Source organism: Trematomus bernacchii, unplaced genomic scaffold (assembly GCF_902827165.1).
Source record: "Trematomus bernacchii unplaced genomic scaffold, fTreBer1.1, whole genome shotgun sequence".
Taxonomy (NCBI): Eukaryota; Metazoa; Chordata; class Actinopteri; order Perciformes; family Nototheniidae; genus Trematomus; species Trematomus bernacchii.
The window spans coordinates 4,032,778-4,057,214 of record NW_022987547.1 but is presented as its reverse complement, the minus strand read 5'-3'; the positions used below and the strand labels follow the sequence as shown (position 1 = coordinate 4,057,214).

At 39.4% G+C, this 24,437-nt stretch overlaps 1 protein-coding gene across 1 annotated transcript; it reads right to left on the bottom strand.

Annotated features, from left to right (window-relative positions):
- Nucleotides 1-115: 115 nt before the first annotated feature.
- On the bottom strand, nucleotides 116-22,620 carry gpsm1b (G protein signaling modulator 1b). The gene is made up of 14 exons (XM_034122965.1): nucleotides 22,435-22,620; nucleotides 14,575-14,796; nucleotides 13,377-13,512; nucleotides 12,418-12,560; nucleotides 11,444-11,567; nucleotides 10,226-10,341; nucleotides 9,821-9,976; nucleotides 9,618-9,726; nucleotides 9,383-9,497; nucleotides 7,869-7,939; nucleotides 7,588-7,758; nucleotides 3,089-3,251; nucleotides 2,789-2,994; nucleotides 116-2,079 (listed from the first exon to the last, which is right to left on the bottom strand). The coding sequence occupies exons 1-14, from the start codon at nucleotides 22,494-22,496 to the stop codon at nucleotides 1,879-1,881; spliced, it is 1,995 nt and encodes a 664-aa protein (XP_033978856.1). The 5' UTR covers nucleotides 22,497-22,620; the 3' UTR covers nucleotides 116-1,878.
- Between the last annotated feature and the right edge of the window lie 1,817 nt (nucleotides 22,621-24,437).

The window sequence follows — 24,437 nt, the reverse complement described above, 5'->3', positions numbered from 1 at the left end:
TTAAGTATTGTTGCTCATTTAATTTCCCATAGCATCAAAAGATGAATTGATGTATGAAAACTTTACAAAAGCTTTGATAATCATTAGTTTGCTAGCACTACATGAAAAAAGGTCATTTAAACATCTGAAACATTTTATTAAAAGCATGAGGGGACATATGCATGTCCTCATATGGAACATAAATACAAAATATATTTATATGTACAAGTTATGGCAAAGACAAATAGAAGCATACCAGGTACTTTCTAGAAATGTTAATTCACAAAAAAACATTAAATATTAACTCCCAATGCGTTATTTATCAAAGATAGATGAATCAAACCACTATGACCCTGGAACATGATACATCCTAGTTCAGCACTTAAATCTCTAAGGTTCATGAGCTTTGAGGTACAAAAATGAGGTATGCACTACTTTTGAATAGAAAGCTAGCCCATAGGTAAGGTCAAAAACTGTTCTTACAGTACCATTATACAGATGCTCTGTACAGCAAAAGGTTTCAAACCCTCAGCCGATTAAAAATGTCTCACGGCAGTTTGTACCTTTTGCTGATTTTTAAGTTTTTTATGGCAACAAAGGGATAGAAATGTCCACTGACCTGACACAAAACACTGTATTCTTAATGAAAATAATTGCAAAAATCTCCAAATTTAAGTTAAAAGTTGAAAACATTTTGGGCCCACACCAAAGGGAACGTTCCTCAGTGTGGTCATACTTGTACTTTATCACAATATTACTATAATAATGTTGTCCTAAAAATATTTAAGAATATGGAACGCCTTTTATCGCCAACAGATGGTGCTCTGTATCACAGAGGTAGTACAAGGTTTTGACCACAGGGAGGCAGCAAATCGGCAGCATAAACTAGAATTAGTGTTTTAACATTGTTCATGGTATTAGACTCATCAAAGTATGACACATTCGTCTGCTTCTATTCCTATGTTAGGTCATAATAATAATAATGGCAGTAAGCAGTAGTATGCTATCAGAAGTTGAGAATGTCATGGCCAGCAGATAACATTACAGGCGAAAATAAGCGCAAACATGTACTTGGAGACAGAATCAAACTCTATTCTCCAATCTATAAAAGAAGCTTCGAATTGTTTGCTCAGTCACCTTGGTTACTGTGTGAAGAGATGCATTTTTATAAATGCAGAAATGCACATAAATAACACTTTTAGAAATTTAGAAGAAAAAAAAGGTGTGTCTAAAAAACAAATAATTAAGCATGGTTATCAATGAGTGGAATGTTTCAACTGACCAGAGCAGTTTATTTGACACTAGATGACGATCCTCTAATACTGTTACTGCACAAATAACACCCATTTCTGTGAGCAGTGGGAACCACAGAGATTGAATGATAAAAACATTATTGATCAGAGTCGACTGAATAGATATATTTTGCTGAAAAAGTGACAATATTATGTCTTTATAAAACCAGTCATATCTCTGATGTTCTTATCAACTGTTTTCCTATCATTGAATCTTTGTGATTCCAACCACCACAGCTGTAGGTCTCCACATTAACTCTGTATGCCCATCGCGTGCTTCTACAAAACACATCTGACACCAGGGAATACAATCTTGAGTCTGAAAGAAAATGCTGATTAAGGCATTAGATTGAGTACATATCTGTTTCATGTTACCCCAGCGAGCTTAAACTCTGCTTGTTTCCCCGTTATATTACCACACACATTTAGAACATAATACATCGAGCAACATTTGACAGGGCACCAACTATTGCACATGAAATTTGTCTTGTTACTAAAAAAATCTTGTTAGTTCACCCTTCAGTGCCGTCTTTAAATGTTGCCTCATCCCTCTTTCATTTCTTCTGCTTTCTTTGACAGGAAGTATTGCAGCATTATTCAACAAGTCCTAGCTGGGAAAACCACCAGGGGGCTCCGGGTCAGGAGACGGGGGGTCGTCCTGGTCGTCTGAAGGCAGATGGACGCGCTGCTCGTCCATACGCTTGGCCTGCACCCTCTGGATTAGACTGAAGAAGTCTTCATCAGGCACTGTGGGGGCGTGGGGGCCTCCTTCTGGTGGGGAGCAGCGCTGATCATCAATCCTGGAGGACTACAGGAAAATATTGGAGTGTTAAAGCAAGTGTGACACAATGGGGTTTAATTAAAGCTAATTATATTGGCAACCTCTTCTATTCCCCATACAGCAATCTTACGGATTCATAATACTTATAACTAAGGATCTATGGCAGGGGTGTCCAAACTACAGCCCGCGAACCATTTTGAATCGGCCCACAGAAAATTAAAAAAGTATAAACTTCTGCTTGTCTTATATTGTACTTCTTAAATATATATGTTTAAATATATTACACAGTATTCATGTGTTAATAAGCCCAATTTTCAAATAAATTCAGTCCATTAAAGTTGAAAACATGTTCTAACAAATCTAAGTTGATAATAAAAAATCCCAATAACAAATATACATAACAACCTTGAAATATACCCTTGATATTTCCTCGTATTATAAGCAATCTTAACAAGCTTCTGTTTTAAGGAATGAGCTGCTAACAAAATAAATGAAATCCTATGGAGAGCTGTGATGTAGACTTACATCATTTCCCGTATCAAGAAAAATGTACCTACATTGGATTGATTTTTCCAACTTATAACTGAACTTAAGAGGCAATATACCTCACCCCTAGGGAGTGGCCCAGCCCTTCGTATATTTTTCTGTATGTGGCCCTCGGTGAAAAAAGTGTGGACATCCCTGATCTATGGGGATTTACCTTTGAGTTCTAGTCATGTGTGAATTGTGGCCTTACCTGGCACTTGATGAGCATGTTGAAGAAGTCATCGCTTGGTTCTTGATGATCTCCCTCACCCACAAGGTGCCCCAGGTTGTTATGGGTAATCCTCAGGCCTGGGAGGTTACCAACATTAACCCGCTGGTCATCTAGCCGGCGGCTCTGGGAGTTAGCAATCAAATCGAACAGCTCCTCCGTCTGTGGGGAGGTGGTGAATGACGGATCTAGGAGAACAAGAGAAAGAGAACAGTTATTAAACAAGAGGTCATTCATTCTTAAAAATATAAAGCAGGTATGCAAACGCTTTCTTTAACTGACCTCTCATCTCATTCAGGGATGCCACGGAGTTGGCAGCGTCTTCTCCATTCTCTCCGTTCTCAGGCTCATCAAAATGGCAGCGCTGGTCATCCATGCGGCTGCTTTGGAACTTGCTGAGGAGATCAAAGAAGCAGTCTTCATCTGAGGGGTCCCGGCCCAGCTTCTGAGGAAGAAGATGTGATTTACATTATTTTACTACAGTTATGCTGAACCGTTACCTAGATCAGAGAAGTGCGATCTGTAGATGATTCAACTCGGTGACAGGAGTGGCGTGAGGGAGAGGATTTTTAAGGTGGCCGGCATGTGAAATAGAAATAAATGTGAAGAACTCACATGGGATGGCATTCCTGGTGAGAATACCTTGGCCCAGATACTGAAGGGGTTACAATGTAATAAAATGTCATGTAAAAATAAACATCCCATTTGTATTAAAGTTAAATGGCCCACATAGTGGTGCCTTGTAAGAGCAGATGATCATTGCAACAGATATAGATGAAGCCGCTGATCATGTTATAACTTTAATGGGATAGAATATAAAGGTAACATAATGTATGTACAGAAGTGTCTTTGTTATATTTGTACTGTTTGTTTAATTCTCTGGTTTGTATAGTTTGATCTTGGTCTAATAAAACAAACGTGACTAGGTAACTAAGTAGTCATTGGTTTAAGATTCTGCTAGCAGCTCTGGAAATGAGCATACAGCTCAAATCAATCAGCTGATCAATAATTCAATCACTGACTGACGGAATAAATATGACTTCCTCGCGGCTAGTCATGTCTCGCAGAGCTGCTCTCTGAAAGACGCTCCCTTGAGTGTCACAGTCTGACTGTGTGTTTAAGCTTTGCAACTGAAGTGGATAACATTACGCATGAAACTGTGTTTAGCTACAAATACACTGAGCCTACAGAGCAGATGTGGAATGTATTATGTTTGACCAGCGCTACAGAAACATACGGGCAGTCCGACTGAGATGTTTACGATACTGAATGAGGAGAAATCTACTGGACAGCAGCAATGACATTAGTTTTACTAAATAAAAGAGCAAAAATGAACATTTCTGCTAGCTGTTTAAAAAGATCCTTACACTGCGGACTCATTTAATTGTCAGATAACATGAAAACAATATAATGTAAAAAAAACGTTCATATGTATTTTTTTTAAATAATAAACTTAAAGTACAGAGAAGTCTGATTTCCTCTATCTTATCCTCACAACTTTAAGAGCTCTGCTTAGAAATGCCTGGGGTCTGTTCCAAAATGGGGTTTAGGAAGAAATCTGGATAACCCCGCAGAGTAAACCCCCCCCCCCCCCCCTCAAATCTGAAAAAATAGCAAAGAGTCTTCTTGTGTTTCGACGTTCAACAGAAAACTAAACTACACAAATAATTAAATAGTTTCTAAATCCCTAAAGCTTCAAATCTGAGAAAATGAAGAACTTTGAAACCATGAATCTCAAAGCAAGGATTACATCTCCAAAGGTTGTGGCCAACACGACCTATGCTTAAATTGCAGCACAATAAAGCACGTATTAATTAGTCATCAACATACACTTAAAATACAACTTCAAAAAGAAGGCTAAACTTCTTTACTCTACCCCTAACAATATTCACAGTTACTTATTGTACCATCTGGTCTAACATACGACACCTTTAACACTAAGAAGTGGATACAGTTAAAACAGTTACAGCAACATGTGAAGTAGGTCAGGGTCGACTAGCCATTTATTTGACTCAACTCTATTACTATTTCCTCTGCTACTGATGCTTGTATTGTAAAACCAGACTATGCTTCAGACAAAACAGAACTGAAATAAATCCCCATTGCACAAACTACCTGAAAGTAGAGCAAAATGTCTATGCGTTGAGGAAAAACAAACAGGTACTTGTTTAAAGAACCTAAAGGAAAATGAAGATAATAACCTGGAGCTTTCCTTGCACTATAGAGTTATTCAAGCGGTAAAACATGGATGAAATATCTTACCAGCAGCACTTCTTCTTTGTCCTTTATCTATGGCTCTTTCTCATATGCTCCCTTTCCCCCTCGCTCCGTCCACACGCCTGGCTCACACCTCCTTCTCCCCTACTTTTACCCACCACTTTACTCTCTCTCTTTTTGCTCCCCCGCTGTACTCGACGCCCTCCCTCTAATTTCCTCTCCTCCTGTATCCCTCTATTCCAGCCCCTGCCATCCACTCTCTGTCTATCTCTCTTCTCCTGTCTCACTCCCTCTCACTCTCTGTGGCTATGCTGCCGGGCATTTTTGTCCCGTTTCGCCCACTGTGGGAAAACAACTCATTATGAGAAGCGGGGGGGTTGACGCTGTGTGGGGAGGGTAGCAGCTCTGTGATCAAGGTCACATTATCAGCAGAGGGGGGGAGAGCTGGTCGGGGAACAAATGGGATGAGGGGAGTGAGCGGGTGGAAAGATGGGTGCAGGGGTACAGTCATGAGTAAATTGCATGCCAACAGTGGCAGCCTGCAGAGATCAACAACCTCCAAATGACAAGAGCTACCAATGTCAGCACTTTAGTGGTTTCTATAGGAAACCATTCATAACCGAGGATATCTCAAAAAGAATTCTTCATGGAGTTATTTTCTCGTTGCACATTAGTCAGCTGTGATTTATAGCAGTTTCTGTCCTTGGCCCCATGCTCTGTGTGTGGATCTCCTCACTTCCCTCTCTGTGTTGTCCAATTAATCAAGTAGGCCAAAGGGGCAGAACAAGAGAGAAAGGAACATGTGATGGTGAGAGAGTGTGAGAGAGAGAAAAAAGGTAGAAAGCGAGAGAGAGAAGTGTGAGGGGGAGTGAGTGTGTGAAAGGAGAGTAAAAGACAAAGACAGTTTTTTCGACTTGATATCCTAATTGTGCCTTCTAACCTTATACTTTCATATTTTATCTATTACAGATTTAAAAATAAATTAAACTTAAAACCCTTTATCACATGATCGCTTGCTCTCCCAATCACCTGCTCAAGCAGTCAACCAATTAAAAGTATTACCTATTGTAGCGGTACTTTGTAATGCTTTTTTCAACAGGTGAGTTTGCTGACTTTTTGCCTTACACACGCAACTTTTTGTCTTAAAGCATAATATCATGCATGTTGCCATTCACTGCATATTTAAGAACCTTTCCCAGAGTTGGTTTCATGCAAACCAGCATACCTTTGTTTACCAATAAGATGTTTAGGGTTGTTGCACCCTAACATGAGTTCAACTGGTTCATAAGAAGTTACAAGGCTAGAACGTGAACTGTGAAAAATGATTTGATGGTTCCAAATCATTGGTGCAATATATCAATTCCAACTTTCCCTGACAATGTTTTCTTAAAGAAATCACAAGTTCTAGCTTTAGGAAAGAGTGGCCCAACTGCACCGACATACAGCTGGCTTCAAAAGATTGACATAGTTGAAAAAGGGTACGCTTTAGTGTCATTAGGATTACCACCATTTAGCTCTCTAGTCCCTCGTGATCATCTATCATCATGCAGCCCAGTAATTTCCGCTCTTATTTAGCATGTGAGCTTGCTGATAACAACAATTAACATTGTCACAGAAGCAATGCATGATTAGGTGCCGTGGGGGGACAGAACTTTAAAGGATACAACAGCTGTGAAAAGGTTTATTCATTAAGAAACTAGTTCACATAAAGTGGACGACTGTTGGCATTTAATGAGAGGAAACCTTTTATACTGTATCTGACTCCTAACAAAACCTCCTGGGAAATCAAGAGAAATGTGCCTAATGTAATCTCTCTAATTCCTCTCATTTTCTCTTTAAAGCAGAAGCCCTGAAGACATTTTGACAGGGGATGGACTGAACAGACAAAAAGGGACAAAGTAGTTAGGAGAATTCAGCAGTCAGCATTTTAAATCCCTGTGATGCTTTCTAGGAGAAAGATTCAAACCTATTTTCTCAGGTGGGCTCTCAGGGTTGCTGTGAGTGAATTAAAAGACTAGCATATCTTACATTCATGGCAAATATTAACTGGGGTTGTTATCACACAATTGTGGTGGGCTGCTTAATACTCTGCGACATGAAATAGAATGTAGAGATCAGCAGTCTTTTCAAACACTGACTCAAAATTCAAAGTCCTAAAAATGAGAAGTACTTGAGTTGTGATAATATTGGAACCTGGTCTCAGTGTTATGAGGAAAGCTCAAACCTTACATTTCATTATCATGATTATATCTGTTTCAAATTATTTGACAATATGCAAAAAAACTTTTTACAGTACAGATAAGAAGGTAGTATGACGGTATTCTGATTGTGATATAATAAGATAATAATAACAAAACTAGTGTGTTAAAAAAAAAAGAGATATTGCTAAAGCCAAAAATAGATTTTAAACAAAAAATTCAGAAATAGTTTGACATTTTGGATTGAATTTAGAGACAGCTACCAGTCAAGTTAGCTTATCTATGCACAACGACTGGAAACACCACAAAGAACACACTTGGGTCCAAATAGGAAGCACATTAGAAAATAAAGCTCCAGTTACTCACTGCCACTGGAGGCGGGACTTGCACTGTGATGTCATCAGTGTCTACGGGAGAGTCCAACCACAGCCTTTCATCTGATGACTGGCTGTCAGGATAGCCTTTTCTCTTGCCTGGCTGCGACAGCTGACTCTTGGATCTCGCGGGTATACTTTCCAAGTCTTGGTTCTCACCATTCTGCAGCACAAGAACATATTGTTAGAGCTGCTTCGATCACTCTTTGGGGAGAGGTGTGTGTGTGTGGGCCCCGATTCTCTCTCTGGAGTGAAATGTGAGCGATACATCACCTTATCTGAAGAGTACTTCCACAGCTCCACACTGTCCATGCTGTTCCTTTTGGTGAATTTGGGTCTTGCTCCTACAGACAAAATGCATAGGAAAAATAAACATAGCGTATTACATAGCATTAAAATAACTTGTCTCACAGCTGTAGAAACTCTGAAGTCTTCAATGAAATCACGGATGCAAGGCGCTCTTTGTCTTTTATCATGGCAGCACTAGTCCCATGATGTTCAGAAAGGATAATGAGGTTTTAGGCAGACAAACCAAACAATCTGTTGAGTTCATTGGACTCAGTTTTGCTTGGTTGAATAAGAGTCTGTTTGCCAGCACCGCGCCAGACAGGGAAATGTAGGACACGGGTGTGAGTTTCGCCCCGGAGGAGGGTTCACTCATGAAAGCAAACATCACACAAAAGCCAGGCTGACGTACAGATAAAGATTATACAGTTCATTAATTCATTTTGTGCATTTCAATCATGCAAGTTGGAGGGAATCTATTGTAATAGTAATAATGAATCCATGTTATTATGTGAGGATAGTGTTGACAACAGACTGCTTGAGAATCAAGAAAACATCTTCCTGAGACTGGGGGTTAGGTCAGGAATGTTCTTCTTACACCAAAAATGTGTACACACCCATCGCTTTCTCTCACATTTAGCCTCAGTTCAGACATTAGAGACCAAAAGGTGTCTGTGTTATGTCTGCACTCACCTTAATTTGGTTTTTACGTCTAAATGGCCACCATATGTACACAGACAGTACTCCAGTTAGCTTACTCAAGCCCACATATTAAATATGAACTTAAAAGACCAGAATCTAAATACTAGTGTATGTTGTTTGAACATCTGTTATCATAGGTTTTTGGAGTTTCTTATAGTTGCCAATTTACTAAACCCCTCAGTCAAGTTTTTACATTTGAAATTCCTGATATAAACAATTTCCTTGAGCTCAATGGCTGTTATTTTCTGATCCTATATCTGTGAGATGGGTGAGACAGCTGTGCTTAACCACAGTGTGCAGAGTGCAAGCTGGTCTATTTTTGGTATGTGAATGCAAAACCTAACTGACCGAAAAACACAAATACAAGCACACACAAAGCGTCAGGCTTTTTCCACTGACACACCCTCTTTCTTGAATAACTTGCCTACCAGATCATTTTATGAGAACTTAAAAATTGGAGGAGAGTCAAAAACATATATTACTACAGTAATAAATGTTCATTCATTCTCAAATCAGTGGCCCTTTAAAACCAGATTAAAGTCTTATGTCAAAATGGTAGTATTGCTTTAGAAGGTAATGTACTTGTACGTATTGCAGGTACAATTATTGCACTCATATAATTGTCTGCTAAATATGAAGCTGCATCTAATTAGCTCAGCTTAGCATTAAGACTTGAAACATGGGGCAAAAGCTAGTTTGGCGCCATTTGAAGGAAACATTTGCCTTTCAACACCTTTTAAAGCTCATCAACTAAGACATTGTACTCCTTCCAAACGGAAAAAAATGACTTCAAGGGTCACCTTGCATCTCGAACTCTGAACTGGAGGGTGAAAGGTCGCTCTCGTTGACCCCCAGAGACTCCATGAGCTGCTCCACATTCATTCTGGCTGTCAGTTCGCCGTTTCTGTCTCCAATCTGAGGAAGAAATGAAGAGCAGGGACAAAGAGAAACAGATTCAGATGGGGAAAATTAGGTTGATGCTCTTGTTTGTTTTTAGAATAACTGTGTGTGCAAAAACAAAAAATAATGCCTCACCTCGTTAGAGATGTCCAGGTGCTTTCGGGCAAAGTGGAGAGCTTGTTTGTGGTTCCCGAAAGACACGTATGCATTTCCTAGACTCCAGCAGGCACGGCCCTCACCAACTCTAATGAGACATGCATACAGACATATGTTAAAAGCCACTCCTGTGCTTATGCTTGTCTGTTTATAAGCATTATACTGTATATTGCTCATTGTACCTATCAGTAAGCTCCTCGGCTATGTACAGGTGTTTCAGGTGGTAGTCTATTGCCTTCTCATACTGCTGCAAAAGAGTGTAGGTGTTCCCAAGGCTATAACAGGCCTGAGCCTCCATCACCTGGTCCCTCAGCTGCCTGGACAGCTGCAGAGTTTTCCTTTTGAAAAAGAAAAAAGGAACACACGGATAAAGTGAGAAAATAAACATTGAAGATGAAAAAGGTATCAAATAAATTATTGAGATTAATAACATAGATTTTGAGGTGTGTGGGAGTGTTTTGATCATGCATCAGAATTGTGTTTTTTTTTCATTTTCTATTTGTACTTGATCAACATTTTCACTTTGTGCATAATTTGGTTCACTTCAACTTCCCTCCACTAGATGTCAGACTCCCCACTTTCCTCACCTGTAGTATTCTGTGGCTGTGTTGAACTGGCCCAGGAATATCAGGGCATTGCCAAGGTTACTGTAGGCTCTCCGTTCTGCAGCTTTGTCTCCGAATTCTTTGGCTATTGATAATCGCTGTGAATGACAGAAGAGAAATGTCAAGTCGAAACAAATTAGCTAAATATATTTCAAACTGGCTCTTCATTTTATGAGGTACATACATCTCATTTAACCGTGCTTTGCCTTGTGTACAAGCAAAGCCGATAAGACAAGTCCAAGATGTGCTGCTGCAGTGCTGCATCAAATCAGCTTCTCTGATTTCATTTAAAAGAAGTGCAACCTCTCCAAGGCACAATGATAGATTTGTAATGGGGAAGCGAGGAGAGCCTGGCGTCTCGCATACGAAAATAAGTGGTTTACAATGGAGAGTGACAGAAAACATGGGGCGAGAGAGTTTAAAGCCCTGCCTTCGAGTGATTCACCAAGAAACCAATTTCCTCAATTCTTTTTTCAATAAGATGTCATCAATCTCTGCACAATGTGGTCAAGGGAAAAGAGGATTGTGGTCCACTGAAAAACCCACCATGTAGCAGGACTAGCTATATATACACATGACAATACATGAAAGAAGAACTCAAAATGGCGGTGTGTTAGTGAGTCTTGTATTTTGCATGTAATATTTGAGTGAATCTGTGCAGGGCAAACCAGGTAACATCTTTCTCAACAAGAAGCAAATGCAAAGTCCTTCAACTGAAATGAACAGCTGTGTAGTCTGACTGCACCTCTGAGCTATGCAAACATGTTTGAACGCAAAGCAACAGTAAATCAAATTGTGTGGTAACCACTTGTTTGCTTCTGGGTTTCATGAGAGACGTGCACACAACAATGTCAACCACTGGCTGCAAATGTATCCTGGGCTTCAAGGAGGACACTCAGAGATCCCTGGCTAGGACGTCATAGAGCACAGAGCACACACAGAAGCCAACAAAACACCCCAGACCATATTTTACTGAGCATGTTAATGGGTTTGATAAGTAAACCAAATATGAAGAACCTAAAACAGGAACATGGGTTTATATCTGTGTATTTGGAAAATGTTGAATGACCTTGTGTCAAAAAACAATGTTAAGCTGTTCCCTTGGCAACGCAAGGTCACTGTTCCTGCACATCAACATGGCTGATAACTCTTATCGGTGCACTTTAAATATGATGCTGGTAAACATCTTGAATTTCTCACCTGACGATGGAACTTGATAGCTTCGACAAAGTTTCCCAGCAGGTAGTGGGTGTTGCCTAGGTTACCATAAGCCCTCCCCTGAGCAGCTCGGTCTCCAAGTTCTTTGACCAAACACAAGTTCATCCTACAGAGAGAAGTAAAACATAAGAAACTAAGTTGCAGCATGTCAATTATGTTAAAGGAAATGTTATTATATATGTTAACATTAGACAATAGCTTAATATACAACCCAGTCTCACGGCATTTCGTGTTATAGTCACGAAATAAATTGAATCTATTGATTCGTGTTCACCAACACGATTTTCCCATTTTTTTCGTGTCACACAGAACGATTTTAAAAGCAATGTATTTCTATTGGTAGTGTGTGTCGTGCCTGCACCACGTCTTTTTGTCCGGTCGGGTCTTGGAAGACCGGAAGCTGTGTGGTTCATAAAAACATTTTCTTACTCAATATCAAGCCACGATTATTGTTTTTATTTTAAATTGTATAATGTCTGACTTTTTTTGCCATCCGTGAGGAAAAGAAATGGGGCTCAGAATACTGAAATCTGTATTTTTTAAAAATCTTTTTTTCCTTCTAATTTCTTATTATTTGGTGCAGGCACGAAACATACTACCAATAGAAATACATTGCTTCTAAAATCGTTCTGTGTGACACGAAGAAAATGGGAAAATCGTGTTGGTGAACACGAATCAATAGATTACATTGCGTGACTATAACACAAAATGCCGTGAGACTGGGTTGTAATATAAGTATACAATGTTTTTCTAAATGCTATTATTCCCCCAAACTGACCACCACGAGGTCACATCTGACACTATGTATTTCTCAATGTTCTGAAGTTTCCTGCATTAATTGCATTTTGACAAATAAAACGCATTTACTCTCACTAGTCTAGGCTACCACTGTGATTTAGATTTTTCTGTTGTAAACATTCGCCTGTTGTTTAAGTTCATTACCCAACAATACATACTCATAAAAGCCAGTAGCCTTCTGCAGTGTGTCTCTGACATCAGGAGGAAGGTCCCCTGGTTCCTGGGTACAGCCCCATAACTGCTGCTTTCCCTTTGCATGAAACACGTTCCCTATGTTATACAGCGCCCTGGCCTCCCCAACCTGCAATCACATAATAGTCACAAAAAAGAAAGATTAGAGCAAAAAGGAAATGCTGAAAAGCTCTCTCTGCAGATATCAAGCTATGTGATTATATCAATTACAAAATTAAAACTGTATGGATGGCCATTACAATAATATGCTTAAACATTATAATTAAAAACACATATATAGTTCACAATGATCAGAGAAAAACTGAAGGTATTACAATTTAGCAAATAGATATAAAAAAAAAATCTTAAATATGAAATAAGAATCTGTAGGACAGTGCTGATGTGGTTTGTTTTAAAAATATCACTCGTCACCGGCTTGAGCTTCAATATCAGGATACATTTCTTTATTATCCGTGCAAGAATGGAAGTAGTCATCACATACAGAGCATATGGTACAACTAGTTCCCAGAACAGTGTCCTTCACATGCGAGGGTGTTACACAGTCACAAGATGGAGGAATACCGGTTCAAAGCAGTATACAATGTTTAATTTAGATTAGCTAAAACCCACGTCAGAAATGATCATGCTTGTCACATGTCTATCTCCATAGAGGCTGAATCATCATGTGAATCGTTGTCACATAGCTATCATATACCTAAAACAGTGTGTCCTGACGCTCTTCCAGGTAATCATACATCCTGTCATGTACGCAGTTACAGTTGGGCCTTTGTTATCACGTACTACTCTGATATTGGAAGAGTACATTCAGTATTTTCCCAACATGGTTGCAGGACCAAATAAACAATAGAGGCAGCAAACTGAAAGTATAACATCTCTTTCCGGACTTTTAAGAACATGCTATAATTAAAATAAACGTGCACGTTACCTTGTCGCCCTGTTCTTGAGAAATATCCAGGTGTCTTTGGCAGCACACGACGGCCTCATCAAAGCGTGCTAACACTTTTAGCGTGTTACCGAGGTTGCCACTGGCTTTTCCCTCTCCAATTCTGTCTCCTATTGTTCTAAAATAGCAAAGAAACACATGTGTTTAGTGGTGGGAGCGATACAGCACTACAGTTATCTATGTTAATATGATTTAGTGAAACAATATCCATTAAGGTTTTGCAAGAAGATTTAATTGGGAGGTTTTAAGACCAACATTTTTAATTGGTTACTTCCTAGGATCCGGTCCCAGTGGCTCTTGTGAGACTGTAACGCAGCAAGGTAAAGCTCCCCGGGGTCTTTTATCAGTTCCCTGCTGAAGGACCAGCTGCACTCACTGCAGGGGGCCGGATTACTCATAGAAGCTAAATATCCAGCTGGTAGTTGTCGAGTGTTATTATATGAAAGTCCCCTCACTTTTTGAGAAATGTCTCAACGTCAACATAGTAAAATCTCTGACACTCATCTCGTAAATTCTAAAAATAATATTTCAGCAATGGTAAACTGAATCCTTTTTTTCTGAGACCATCTGTACATGAAATAACTATTTGTCCTACTAATTAAACAGAGCTCCTGCATGAATGACAGGAATGAAGTAATATAGCCCAGCTTCAAATCTTTTTTTTCCCCTGGATTATTAACCCATTATCCGACCACAATGTAATATTTCTTATGTATTGAATAGCATTTAGGCTTCAGAGATAGCTACAACCGAATATCTGTTTGTTTTTACATTGTACGATCTGCTACCGTCTACGATGTAACAAGCACATTGCAAATTGTTAATATTTTCTCAGATATGCGATATGAGTGTCAATTAAATAAGCAACAAAAAATGGATAAGAAATACTATCTACTACTGCTATGACTATCTGGCGGGTGATGATTTACAAAATAAAGTCCCATCATTGCATTTTTGTGTACAGACAAATTATAGGCACATTTCCCACCTAGTATCTGACCGGATGAAAATACCTTTTTTTATATTTCAATGAACACAGTGGTTAGTAAATTGTCTCACGCACTTATTCAAGCACCTATTGTAACAAAACTCTGACCAGCTCATTGCAAGTATTTGCAACCTGTCCAACTTGAACTGTGCAGCATGTAGCACCTACAGTACTAAGAGAAACATTGCTCACCTGGCCAGAGTCAGATCATGTTTGTGGTATTCCAGGGCTTTGCCATACTCTTTGAGGTAGAAGTAGGCGTTGCCCAGCTGGCTGTAGATGGCACTGAGGGTTTTCAGGTCATCTGTGCCGACCTGCACGGCTGCCTCAAAAAACGCTGTTCCCCCTTTAAAGTCCCCAGCTTTGCACAACCGCTCTCCTTCCAACGCCAACTCCAAGCAAGAGGCCTCCATCCTAAAAGGTGCAGCAACACAGACACATAGAGAGGAAGACAGAAACAGGGTTAACACATGAGCACTATCAGAGAGAGAACTTATAGTGGCAGTGCAATATCTTCTCAGGATGAGAACAAATTGCCATTATCTCCATGACAACAAGGTTTGTAACCATATTGACTGTTGCCTTAGCAACTGAGTCTTATGCTCATGGATGAGCACCTTGAAAAGGTGTTGCCTTTTTACTCATTACTGCACATATCAGCTTGATTTGAGTCTGATATATGATGTACAGATGTTTTGCTTAATTTGTTGAAGAACTATATTTGTTAGCCGAAATTAAATGTACATCTCAATGCTCTCTAAAATTTGAGGAATCCATTAAATCACATCGGTTGATGTGAATATTGAAAAATGTACATAAATTATGTAGGTCATTCTGTGTCAACATGTGACAATCCAAGTATGTCTCTTCACTCTTCACAAACATAATAGAAGCAACACTTTTCAGAAAAAACTAACAGAAGCCAAGTCAAGAAGAGACTTCCTTGTTCTCTACAATGTCTTGGTTACCATGACAACTGTTGGATCAATTGGGTGACTCAGGGAGGGTAAAATAAATGTTAACTTTGTGTCTATAGATCATTTCCTGATCGGGTAGTGAATAAAACACATAAATCCTGTTTGTTTCTTAAAGCTTTCTCCAGAGGGTCCTTAAAAAGACATCAAAGAGTGTCTGAGTGAATTGTATCCAGGGAGTACACACACCCCAGATTCATTGTATAATCCAGGATAAACTAAAGACCAGCCGATTTGGTTGCAGCTCCAAATTCCAGATACGGTACTAGAATGTAAAGCTAAACAAGGATTATCCTCTAATCTAATCTGCTTCACAAAGGGCACCAACATCAGGTAGGCAGTTCCAATGACAAAAGGATGTAATGTTACAGTTTACTTGCATTACAAACATGATCTTCTTTTCAAAATGCCTCAGCTTTTTCTGATCTAGAATCAGAGTGCTCACCAACAGTGCTATCCAAGAACTGGTCCTTTCCAGTGTTTCAAACAGTACCTGTGTTTTTTCTTGGTTCGGGTTCTGTCCACATACACCTGTAGCTCCAAGTGCAATGGCCTTAGCAAAGCTTTAGGTCGAGGTCCACGGTGGACCAGTCTACACACAGCTCTCTCTGCTCCAGTCAGAGGGCAAGGTTCATATGCCATCACGGAAAGGGCTATGTCCAAAACATTTGGGAAATGAGGAACTCCTAACAGAGAGCTTAGAGTTCATTAAAGCAATACACTTAGTGAGAGGACAGTTCCAGCTAATAGTTTTTACAGAATCAAGTCCATATTGTCCACTGACTGACTCAGTAAAAATCCAAATTGTCAGCAATGTTGCAGCATACCTGGAAACAATCCATCTAGACTTTGTACACACAGTACCATACCAGCCAAGAATCACATCTGCTTTTTAAGTCCATGAGATCGTTCTCAGCGATGAACTCTCTCCCCAGACAGCCGAGCCAGTCAGGAAGGAATTGTAGAAAATTCCACCAAATAGCAGTTCCAGTTACAACTGTATTTTTTAGAAAGGAAATGTTGATTCAAGAGTTGACAGAGGGCATGTTGCCCTAATCCAACTGCATTTGAGTTGTCCTTTGCGCTCTTGTCATTCAGAACTTACTATCCCATACAAAATAAAACCTATATTTCCATCTTCTTCAACCTGTCCTCAGCTGTGATCCATTGTTCTGCCTTCCCACTACAAGCCACAGTTAGAAATGAAGAAGTGTGTAATGTAGGGAACCAATTTGGGTGAGAGCAGAAGTACAGTTAGGGACAACAATGTGTGTTTAAAAGTGCTTAGCTTGACCATCGCTCCAATGAGAGCGAGAGAGAGAAAGGAAAGAGACAATTGCTAATCCAGTGAGCTGCACGTCCTTGGTAGAGACTACGGAGTGTACTGATTGGCCAAGACTAATCCAACTATCTGCTGACACTGGCAGTAACACTAATAGGTCACCAGCCAAGACAAATACAATTGTGTAAAGAGGAGGTAAGGGACCTTTAAGTTTCCAACTGTGGTATATCTTCAATTACTTTTACTGAAAATAAAGGAATCTATGGCAGAGAATCTGATTTGTCTATGTTTCTGGTAAATATATTACAAAGCTGTATTTTGATTCATCACATAACAAATAATGTAGCAACTATGACAAGACTTACACAATTTCTTGTTTAACGTAATTACCTGTGTTCACTTCCAAATAATTAAACATTGTAACTAAGAGGTTAAATGAGTTCATGCAGATTGCTCATTCAGTAACTGGGTAACTTTTACTCATGCAATGTGCCATGCAAAATGCCACCCTAAGTGTTGTTTACGCAGCCAATATGCTGTGACCTACACTTCATGCGTACTAGAACACATCCTGCGTGTACAGTAACTAATAACATTAACACTGGCTCTGTTCCATTCAGTTAAGTCAGCAAGTCAAGACAGCACACCTGTGGTTCCTGCTAGGACATGAAAAGTCATACCAGGTAAAAGGGCTATAAACCTACCTAACCTTTATCAAATGCGAAAATCGAGACGTATGTGAAAAAATACATTATAATTACAAAATGTTATTCTATGAGGTTACCCCATTATTACAGTTTTTATTTTATTCCTCTCCCTCCATCCATGTTTTGCCTGCTTTTAGGCATATTATTGTGTCTCTCAACAACTCTGTGACCATTCTCACAGCAGACATTTTGACTGGTCAGAGTGGGAAAAAGCACAGGTGTTACTAATAACATTAAATATGGACCACATTAAGCCATGACAGTGAGCCAGGACCCAGAAACCAAAGCAGCTACATAGAAAACATCCATAATTCAATTTATTATATACACCTGGGCTTTTGTAACTGTGGCACATTAAAATGTCCTTTGTGAAATAGGTTTATGTGCCGACCTCTCCAAAACAGATGCTAATACCGCAGAGAGACATATCCTCTCTGATCTTATGGAAAGTGCTTAACCATAGGTGTTACTCACCACGGAAGTGTTCACCAGGTGGTCTTTTGTTTGTATGCCCTTTCACTTATACCATCTTTTAGCATTGGGGACATGGAAATAAACTACTGTACTTTTATATTTGTGTACAATATACTGTATATTGTTGTAATGTAAAACATGGTGTGAAAAACCAGTTGAGAATCTCTGATGCTAGTCAAAATGTTGCAGTACATTATACATACATGTTATATTGCCGGAACCTAAATGTCCTTCTATTTTTAATGGTTTGATATTATTAGTCTGGCTTGGACAACAAGGCTTTAAGTCAAAGCTTAACACTTAACAAAAAGCTTTAACATGTTTAAAACTACTGTGGCTGTTTTTTGAAGCAAGAAAACACATTGTTGCCATTAGAACGATACATCACCCTCACTCAAAGGCAGATCTGAAGTGACCAAACTGTCTTTCCCAATAACAAACAGACAATTGCTGTTTTTGGTTCAACCTAGCCCTAGGGGGATAATTGTCTAAACATCTTTTAGTTTGGCTGGCAATAACAAATGGAAAGTCACCCTTTGCAAAGTGGATAGACCTGGTTACCACCGTCCTGTAAAATGTGTACGGTCATATCCTTGGCGTTAAATACAACAGACTTCAAATAGAAACAACAACGAGTAAAAACCTCCAGCTCTAAAAACATTCAGTGAGACGGCCCAAAGATGTTGATTATTCCAATAACCACATCTGAACAAGTCACCAAAGGAGGGCCCACTAAGTTGTAGATTGCACCAAGGTTACTCTTCAGTGCAAACAGGAAAGTGGAGCAGGCACTAGCCAGAGAGATGAAAGTTACAGGGTCAATGCAATGTCTAAAGATAAACAAAGGGAATATGTTCATAATTTAGTAATTACTTCCATGGTGTAGAAGACAGGAAGTTTAGTTAACCAATCGGCTCAAGACTTTCTCTTCAGCTTCCCCAAAGGATGGCACTGAGCAGGTCCAAATAGTTTCTAATGCTGCACGCAAGGTTTCAGCATGTGGTCAGGAAGCTCACAGACAGTACTAGAGACAAAGAAGATTATGCTTTCCTTTGCAATCAACTTTGGGAAGGTTAATGATTGGCAAAGACTCTGTCTTGCGCTGTGCCTTTTGGAAGTAATACGAGGTGGAAGCATCATACAATACACGAGGCATATTGGTCTCCATCTCGAACAAGATTTCACACAAAGTATGATATTAAACAAGCATCTATCCAATTGAAGGTGGATGCTGAGGCCTTGAAAGGACATCAATGCAGTAGCGATAAGGAGTCACGTTTACGGAGGAAATTACAAAGGTGCTGTTGAAGTGGAAAGACAAAGATGAGAAGGAAGACATACGGATTCAGTGTCAAGCAACAGATGGTGAAGGGGGCCTCTGTAAACCACGACCAAATTGTAAAACTTGGAATTGTAAAAACAGATTGTGGGAAGAGGGTGTCGCCTTTGGAGTGCCTGGCGACATGTTTAAATAACTTAAGCTGTGCAGCTGTAAAGTTAGAGGCCAATATATCATCACTCATCTTGATCAAAGTCAGTAAACTCAAAGTACTGCTTGAGAGCTACAGGGCTAACTGGCAGACAGAAAGAAGGATTGAATAAAAAGAGACCAAGAGTGAGAGAGAGAAATGAATGGGAATTATAAAAAAAAGGCAAAGCCAAGAGACAATAAGACAAAGACAAAGGAAAGGATTATTTTCCATGAGAGGATTTTCACAGTGACTTTCCTTCTTGTCATCTTTGTGGTTGGAGTAAGAATGGATCTGTGTGGTTTAGCCTGCTACTCCCTCCTCTGATTACCACTCTAATTGGTCAGTTTGGGAGACACTCATCCCATAATAGCCTGCCTGTGGTCTATGAGAGACAGTCTCCCAGGGTGCCATCGCCATGGCAGCACGGGGTACGAACATATTGGACAGGTTTCAGGAAGTAGTTAAAGTAAGGAACGTGTGTATATTTAACAGTGATACCTTCATGGATTGTCCTTAGAGCGAAAAACATCATGTTTTTTTGTAATAGCAAACTGAATACTAATTGGCTTTTAAACTGTAGGTCAAACAAGCTATCAAATAAGTCATGAAAATAGTCCTAAATTAAAGCCCTAAATTGTCAACTTAATTTATTAGGGTTTTGGACTGTTATTCAGACAAAACAAGACATTTGAAATTGAGAACTTTTGCTTTCGGAAACAATGGTGGGATTTTTCAGACATATTTGCATATAGAGATAAAGACCATAAACTAAATCAGTAAAACAAAAAGCAGATTGTTTGGTTACGAAAATAATCATTGATCGAAGCCCTAGATAAAACATTTACAACCTGTTGTAATCAAGTGCTGCACCCTGCTACAAATGTACACCAGCTCTTCCAATATATTTTAAAAGATAAAAAAATCTAAGTCTGATAAAAAGGTATATTTATTAGGCTATATACATAAGAATACATATTAAACATTCCAATATGCAGCCACAACATGTGTTATTTTCTTGAAATGTATGAGAATAATATTGTATATATTAATAAAAATTAGCCAAATATTCTTCTCACATTTTCTTGAAGCTCTTCATTAATTCATGAATTTCTATTCCATATTCAGGGATCTACATTTCTGCCCCCATTATTCTTGGCTTAGCTAAGAAACTCTGTGCTCAGAGTAGTAATCCAGCCATAATTACAGAGTGCCACGGTTAGTTGTCAGGGAAACCAAAGAGAAACTCTCTAGGAATGTTTTTTTCCTCTTGCAGCGCATGTCTCTTTCAGTTTGTGCAGAGCTGTCTCCTTCTGAATTGTTGTGTCTTATTTGCTTGTTCCTGTTTATTAATAGTGATATTAATTGAGAATTATCATATAATATGGACCTTGAGAGAACACAACATAACATGACATTTAGGGAACAATAATTGGAGATACAGCTTCGCTATAACACAGGTTATATAAAGAAGCAATCTGACCAAATCTGATTTAATTAAGTACATAGAAGCAGTTTGCTTTGAAAAATGCTTCTATATATGTGTTGCTATCCATAGATTGACCCAGTTTCATTGAATTATCCAATAAAAAACATTTGAGTTTGGAACAAAATACTTTTTCTTGTTGAAAGCATTTTACAGGACTGCAGATTATATCATTTGTTGTCTCATTTGTGTTTCCTTAGCAGCTATGGACAAGCATACACAGACCCACATATCCACTACCCTCATGTTAGAAAGGTCATGTATTCAATGTACCTGTTTGTAAAATAGAGAGGGTAGACCCGGCTCATTACAAGCACTGAGATTCTGCGTTCTTATCTTGTGTGTATGTGTGTTTGGGTGTGTGTTTGTCAGGGACATAGACAACCTTCAAAAGGTTCATGAATGTCACTTCAAACTTTCAACAGGCATTAACATTCCCAGCATTCTGCTCTTTGTTACAGACACTGTCTGGGCTTCAAATAAAGGGAGTGTGTAATGTCAAAAACTAAAATACGGAGTCAAAGTCTGGTCTGTAGTTTAGTAATAGATCAAATGTCAGGGCAGAACATGTGCTTGCTGAAAGTATATTTCACAGTCAAACACATACTGTCTTAATTTGACTTGTAGCACTCTCCTCCAAAGTTTCCTATGGAAAATTGTACCATGCAGATATAACATAGACAGTTATTTGCATAATCTGTGGGTGGTACATCTGACACATTATACATGACTGACATGGTGTGGAGGCCCTTTTACACAGGGTAATCAGTGTTATGGTCATTAATCATTTCAAAAGTGTAAAAAAAAAAGGAAACAGAAGCGCATCATTCTGAGAAGTTCTACCAAAATTGGATCAGTGGTGTCTAAGATAAGAGTTGACACAAAATGTCCCACTGATGTAATACATAGGGTTGATGTTTTTATTTTAAATAATCAGTGTTCAGCTTTTTGATGCTATTCTTTGTAAAGCTCTTTTTTCTGACAGTGTATCTGCAAAATATTGATATATCTCAATTAGGACTGCCATTGAATGACAGTTAAAAGCTGTTTGAAGCCATGCAAATAAGGCTATCACACAGCTAGTGAGGCAGGTTATAATGTATATCAAATATGCAAATAAGGGGTGAAACTGACAAGTTGAGCAACACAAATCCATCTTCCTACACAGTTACTATGAGCATCTATGTTCAGGTTTCAGGCATGTGATCTCCTGACTGTACATATATGATGGCTCTGCACCCACATGGCACTTTAAAACCAAAGCCATGTGCACTGTCAATGTGTTCAACCTAGACAAATACACCCCTTGTTATATTCCTTCAACATCCACATCTTATGAGGCTCCGTTCAGTCTGCACATTCCAGCCACAGCAGCTCAATGACCCGAGCCAGGAATGAGGCTTGGAAGCGGGCTCTGGCTGCAACTGTGGCTGGTCTGGAGCTTTAAACCGGGGGAAGCTGGCCGGTCAAGTTCCGCCTGCCCAACTCTTCCTTGGTAAGAAAGCCCTGAGCTGGCATCCTCTATTATTCCCCCTAATTTCTGTTCCTTCAGCCGCTCCCTCTTGTCTGTCTTTTCTCTTTCTCCTGACAGCCATTCAAGGACAGACTACAAGACTGACCCCCACTGTTTGCCGGTGTACACCCCCCCCCAGGGTCCTACCTTGAGTGCAGCCTCTTGCTGGCCAGATCCTGGTCCACACCGTTAGCAGCCGACTGAGCCATAGAGCCGCTGCTTCCTGCCTCCTAGCTTGCTTCCACCCGCTATGAGGCCCCCCTCACAATTATTTCCTCCAGAGGCAGCTACCCTTTTTCTTCTTTCTGTCGTTCCGCTTCTCTGTCACTCCCTCCCCCCCTTTTTCTCTCGTTGTTCACCACGATATATCACCCTCCCCTCTTTCCTCATTCGCCACAGCAGCTGCTGAGGAAGTGAGGTATTGTGCAAGTAAACCATGAAAACACAAAGCCCCGCCTCCAAATTACGTCACAGGCCGGGGAGTTGCTTATGCGTGGAAGTGTTGAATGTGCTGGCTGGTGAGCAAGGGTTTTCCAACACATTTCATGCTTATTATTCAGTATGTTATTTTCTCAATGTTATATTTTTTCTGCAGGTGCTTTTATCCTTTTTGAAATAGTAGCCTGTAGCCAGCTTTACCTTTGATAATACAACAAATGGATATGTTTGGGTGTGGTCGGAAGTGGGTATCCTAGGGTTCACCTAAGAATCACAGCAGAAAGGTGTACAACTAAACCACTGGAGGTTAGAAAAACAAGATTTGTTTAAGCAGGTGTTAAAAAGGTTTTATTTACATTAGTCATGCAGTGTATTTACTACCATAAACCAAATTAAATAAATACTTCCAGTTTCCTTTTCCCTTACGAGTGTCTCACAACTTTTATTTTACTTTTAAGTTGAACTATTCCATAAAGTAACCTTGTATTAGGATGAGTCAACACTTTAGAAATAATGAGAGAGATTTTAGATTTTTCCAAATTTCCAAATGGACTTTATTGTCTATACCTTGTACATCCCAATAGGACAATGTAAAGGATGCTACTTCTCCACACTATCATGCATTACTTTTCATTTTATTATTTGCTTTTAAATGGTGCATTGTCAAAATATGTACTTCTCAATAAATCAATGTGTCAAGCTTTTATTCTTTTAACATATTCATATTTTCCTGTTTTATTTAGAAATATTCACCTGTCTCTCATTTCAGACTAACCTGCGGGAACCGGTTTCCAGCATTTTCCATCACCTGACCTTCCGTGACCATTTACTCACCTGTTTCTCATTTACCCTGGTTTACCCTGTAAATATAGCAGTTAATTTCCACTGGTATACTCTAACTTTCCAGCCTTGATATCGCCGCCTGTCTGAACCTGCCGGCCTGTTTCCCATATTGGTGATTCATATAGCCTGCAACTGCCTGCAACCTGCATGTCCAAATGTGCCTTTTTGGAATGGTCTCTCTATGTTTCTTGATTCAAACTTAAAATACATTTCTGTCTGTTATATGCCAAAATTAACTGGGGAATGATTCCTGATTGTGTTATTATTTTTAATGGCGCTGAAAATGTTGTTCTCTTGGCCGCACCTATTGGGATAAACAACAATTAAGGGTGTGTTTTTTTCCTCCCAGAGATCCAAATGAGTTGCCTTTCCTGGGAAGGTAACAACAGACACTCAGGTTTGGTACAGCAATTTGAAGGGCTTGCATCAGGGGGCCAGGGTCAATCCCTAGCCTAATTAATATGGCGATAGATAGTCTAATCCAGGGGTGTCAAACTTCATTTTATGTGGCCCGCAAGAGCTTGCAAAGAATATAATACGCTGCCCATAAACTACATGTCCCAGAATGCATCTCATTTTGTGACATGCGCACCGAAGAGACTTGCAATTATTTGCAATTATTTGCCCCAGACTTCTGCTTTCAGACGTATTATTAAGTTATTACCCTATCTGATAATAATCCAATGCAGAGGCAATGATGTAATATAATATAATACATTATTTTATATATATTTATATAGTCTTAAAGTTACAACCGGCCCTTTAGAGTGCAACCATAACGCTGATGTGGCCCGCAATGAAATTGAGTTTGACACCCCTGATTTAACCATTGTGTTGTGTTCAAAAGCTGTTACCGTTCATGGTGTTCG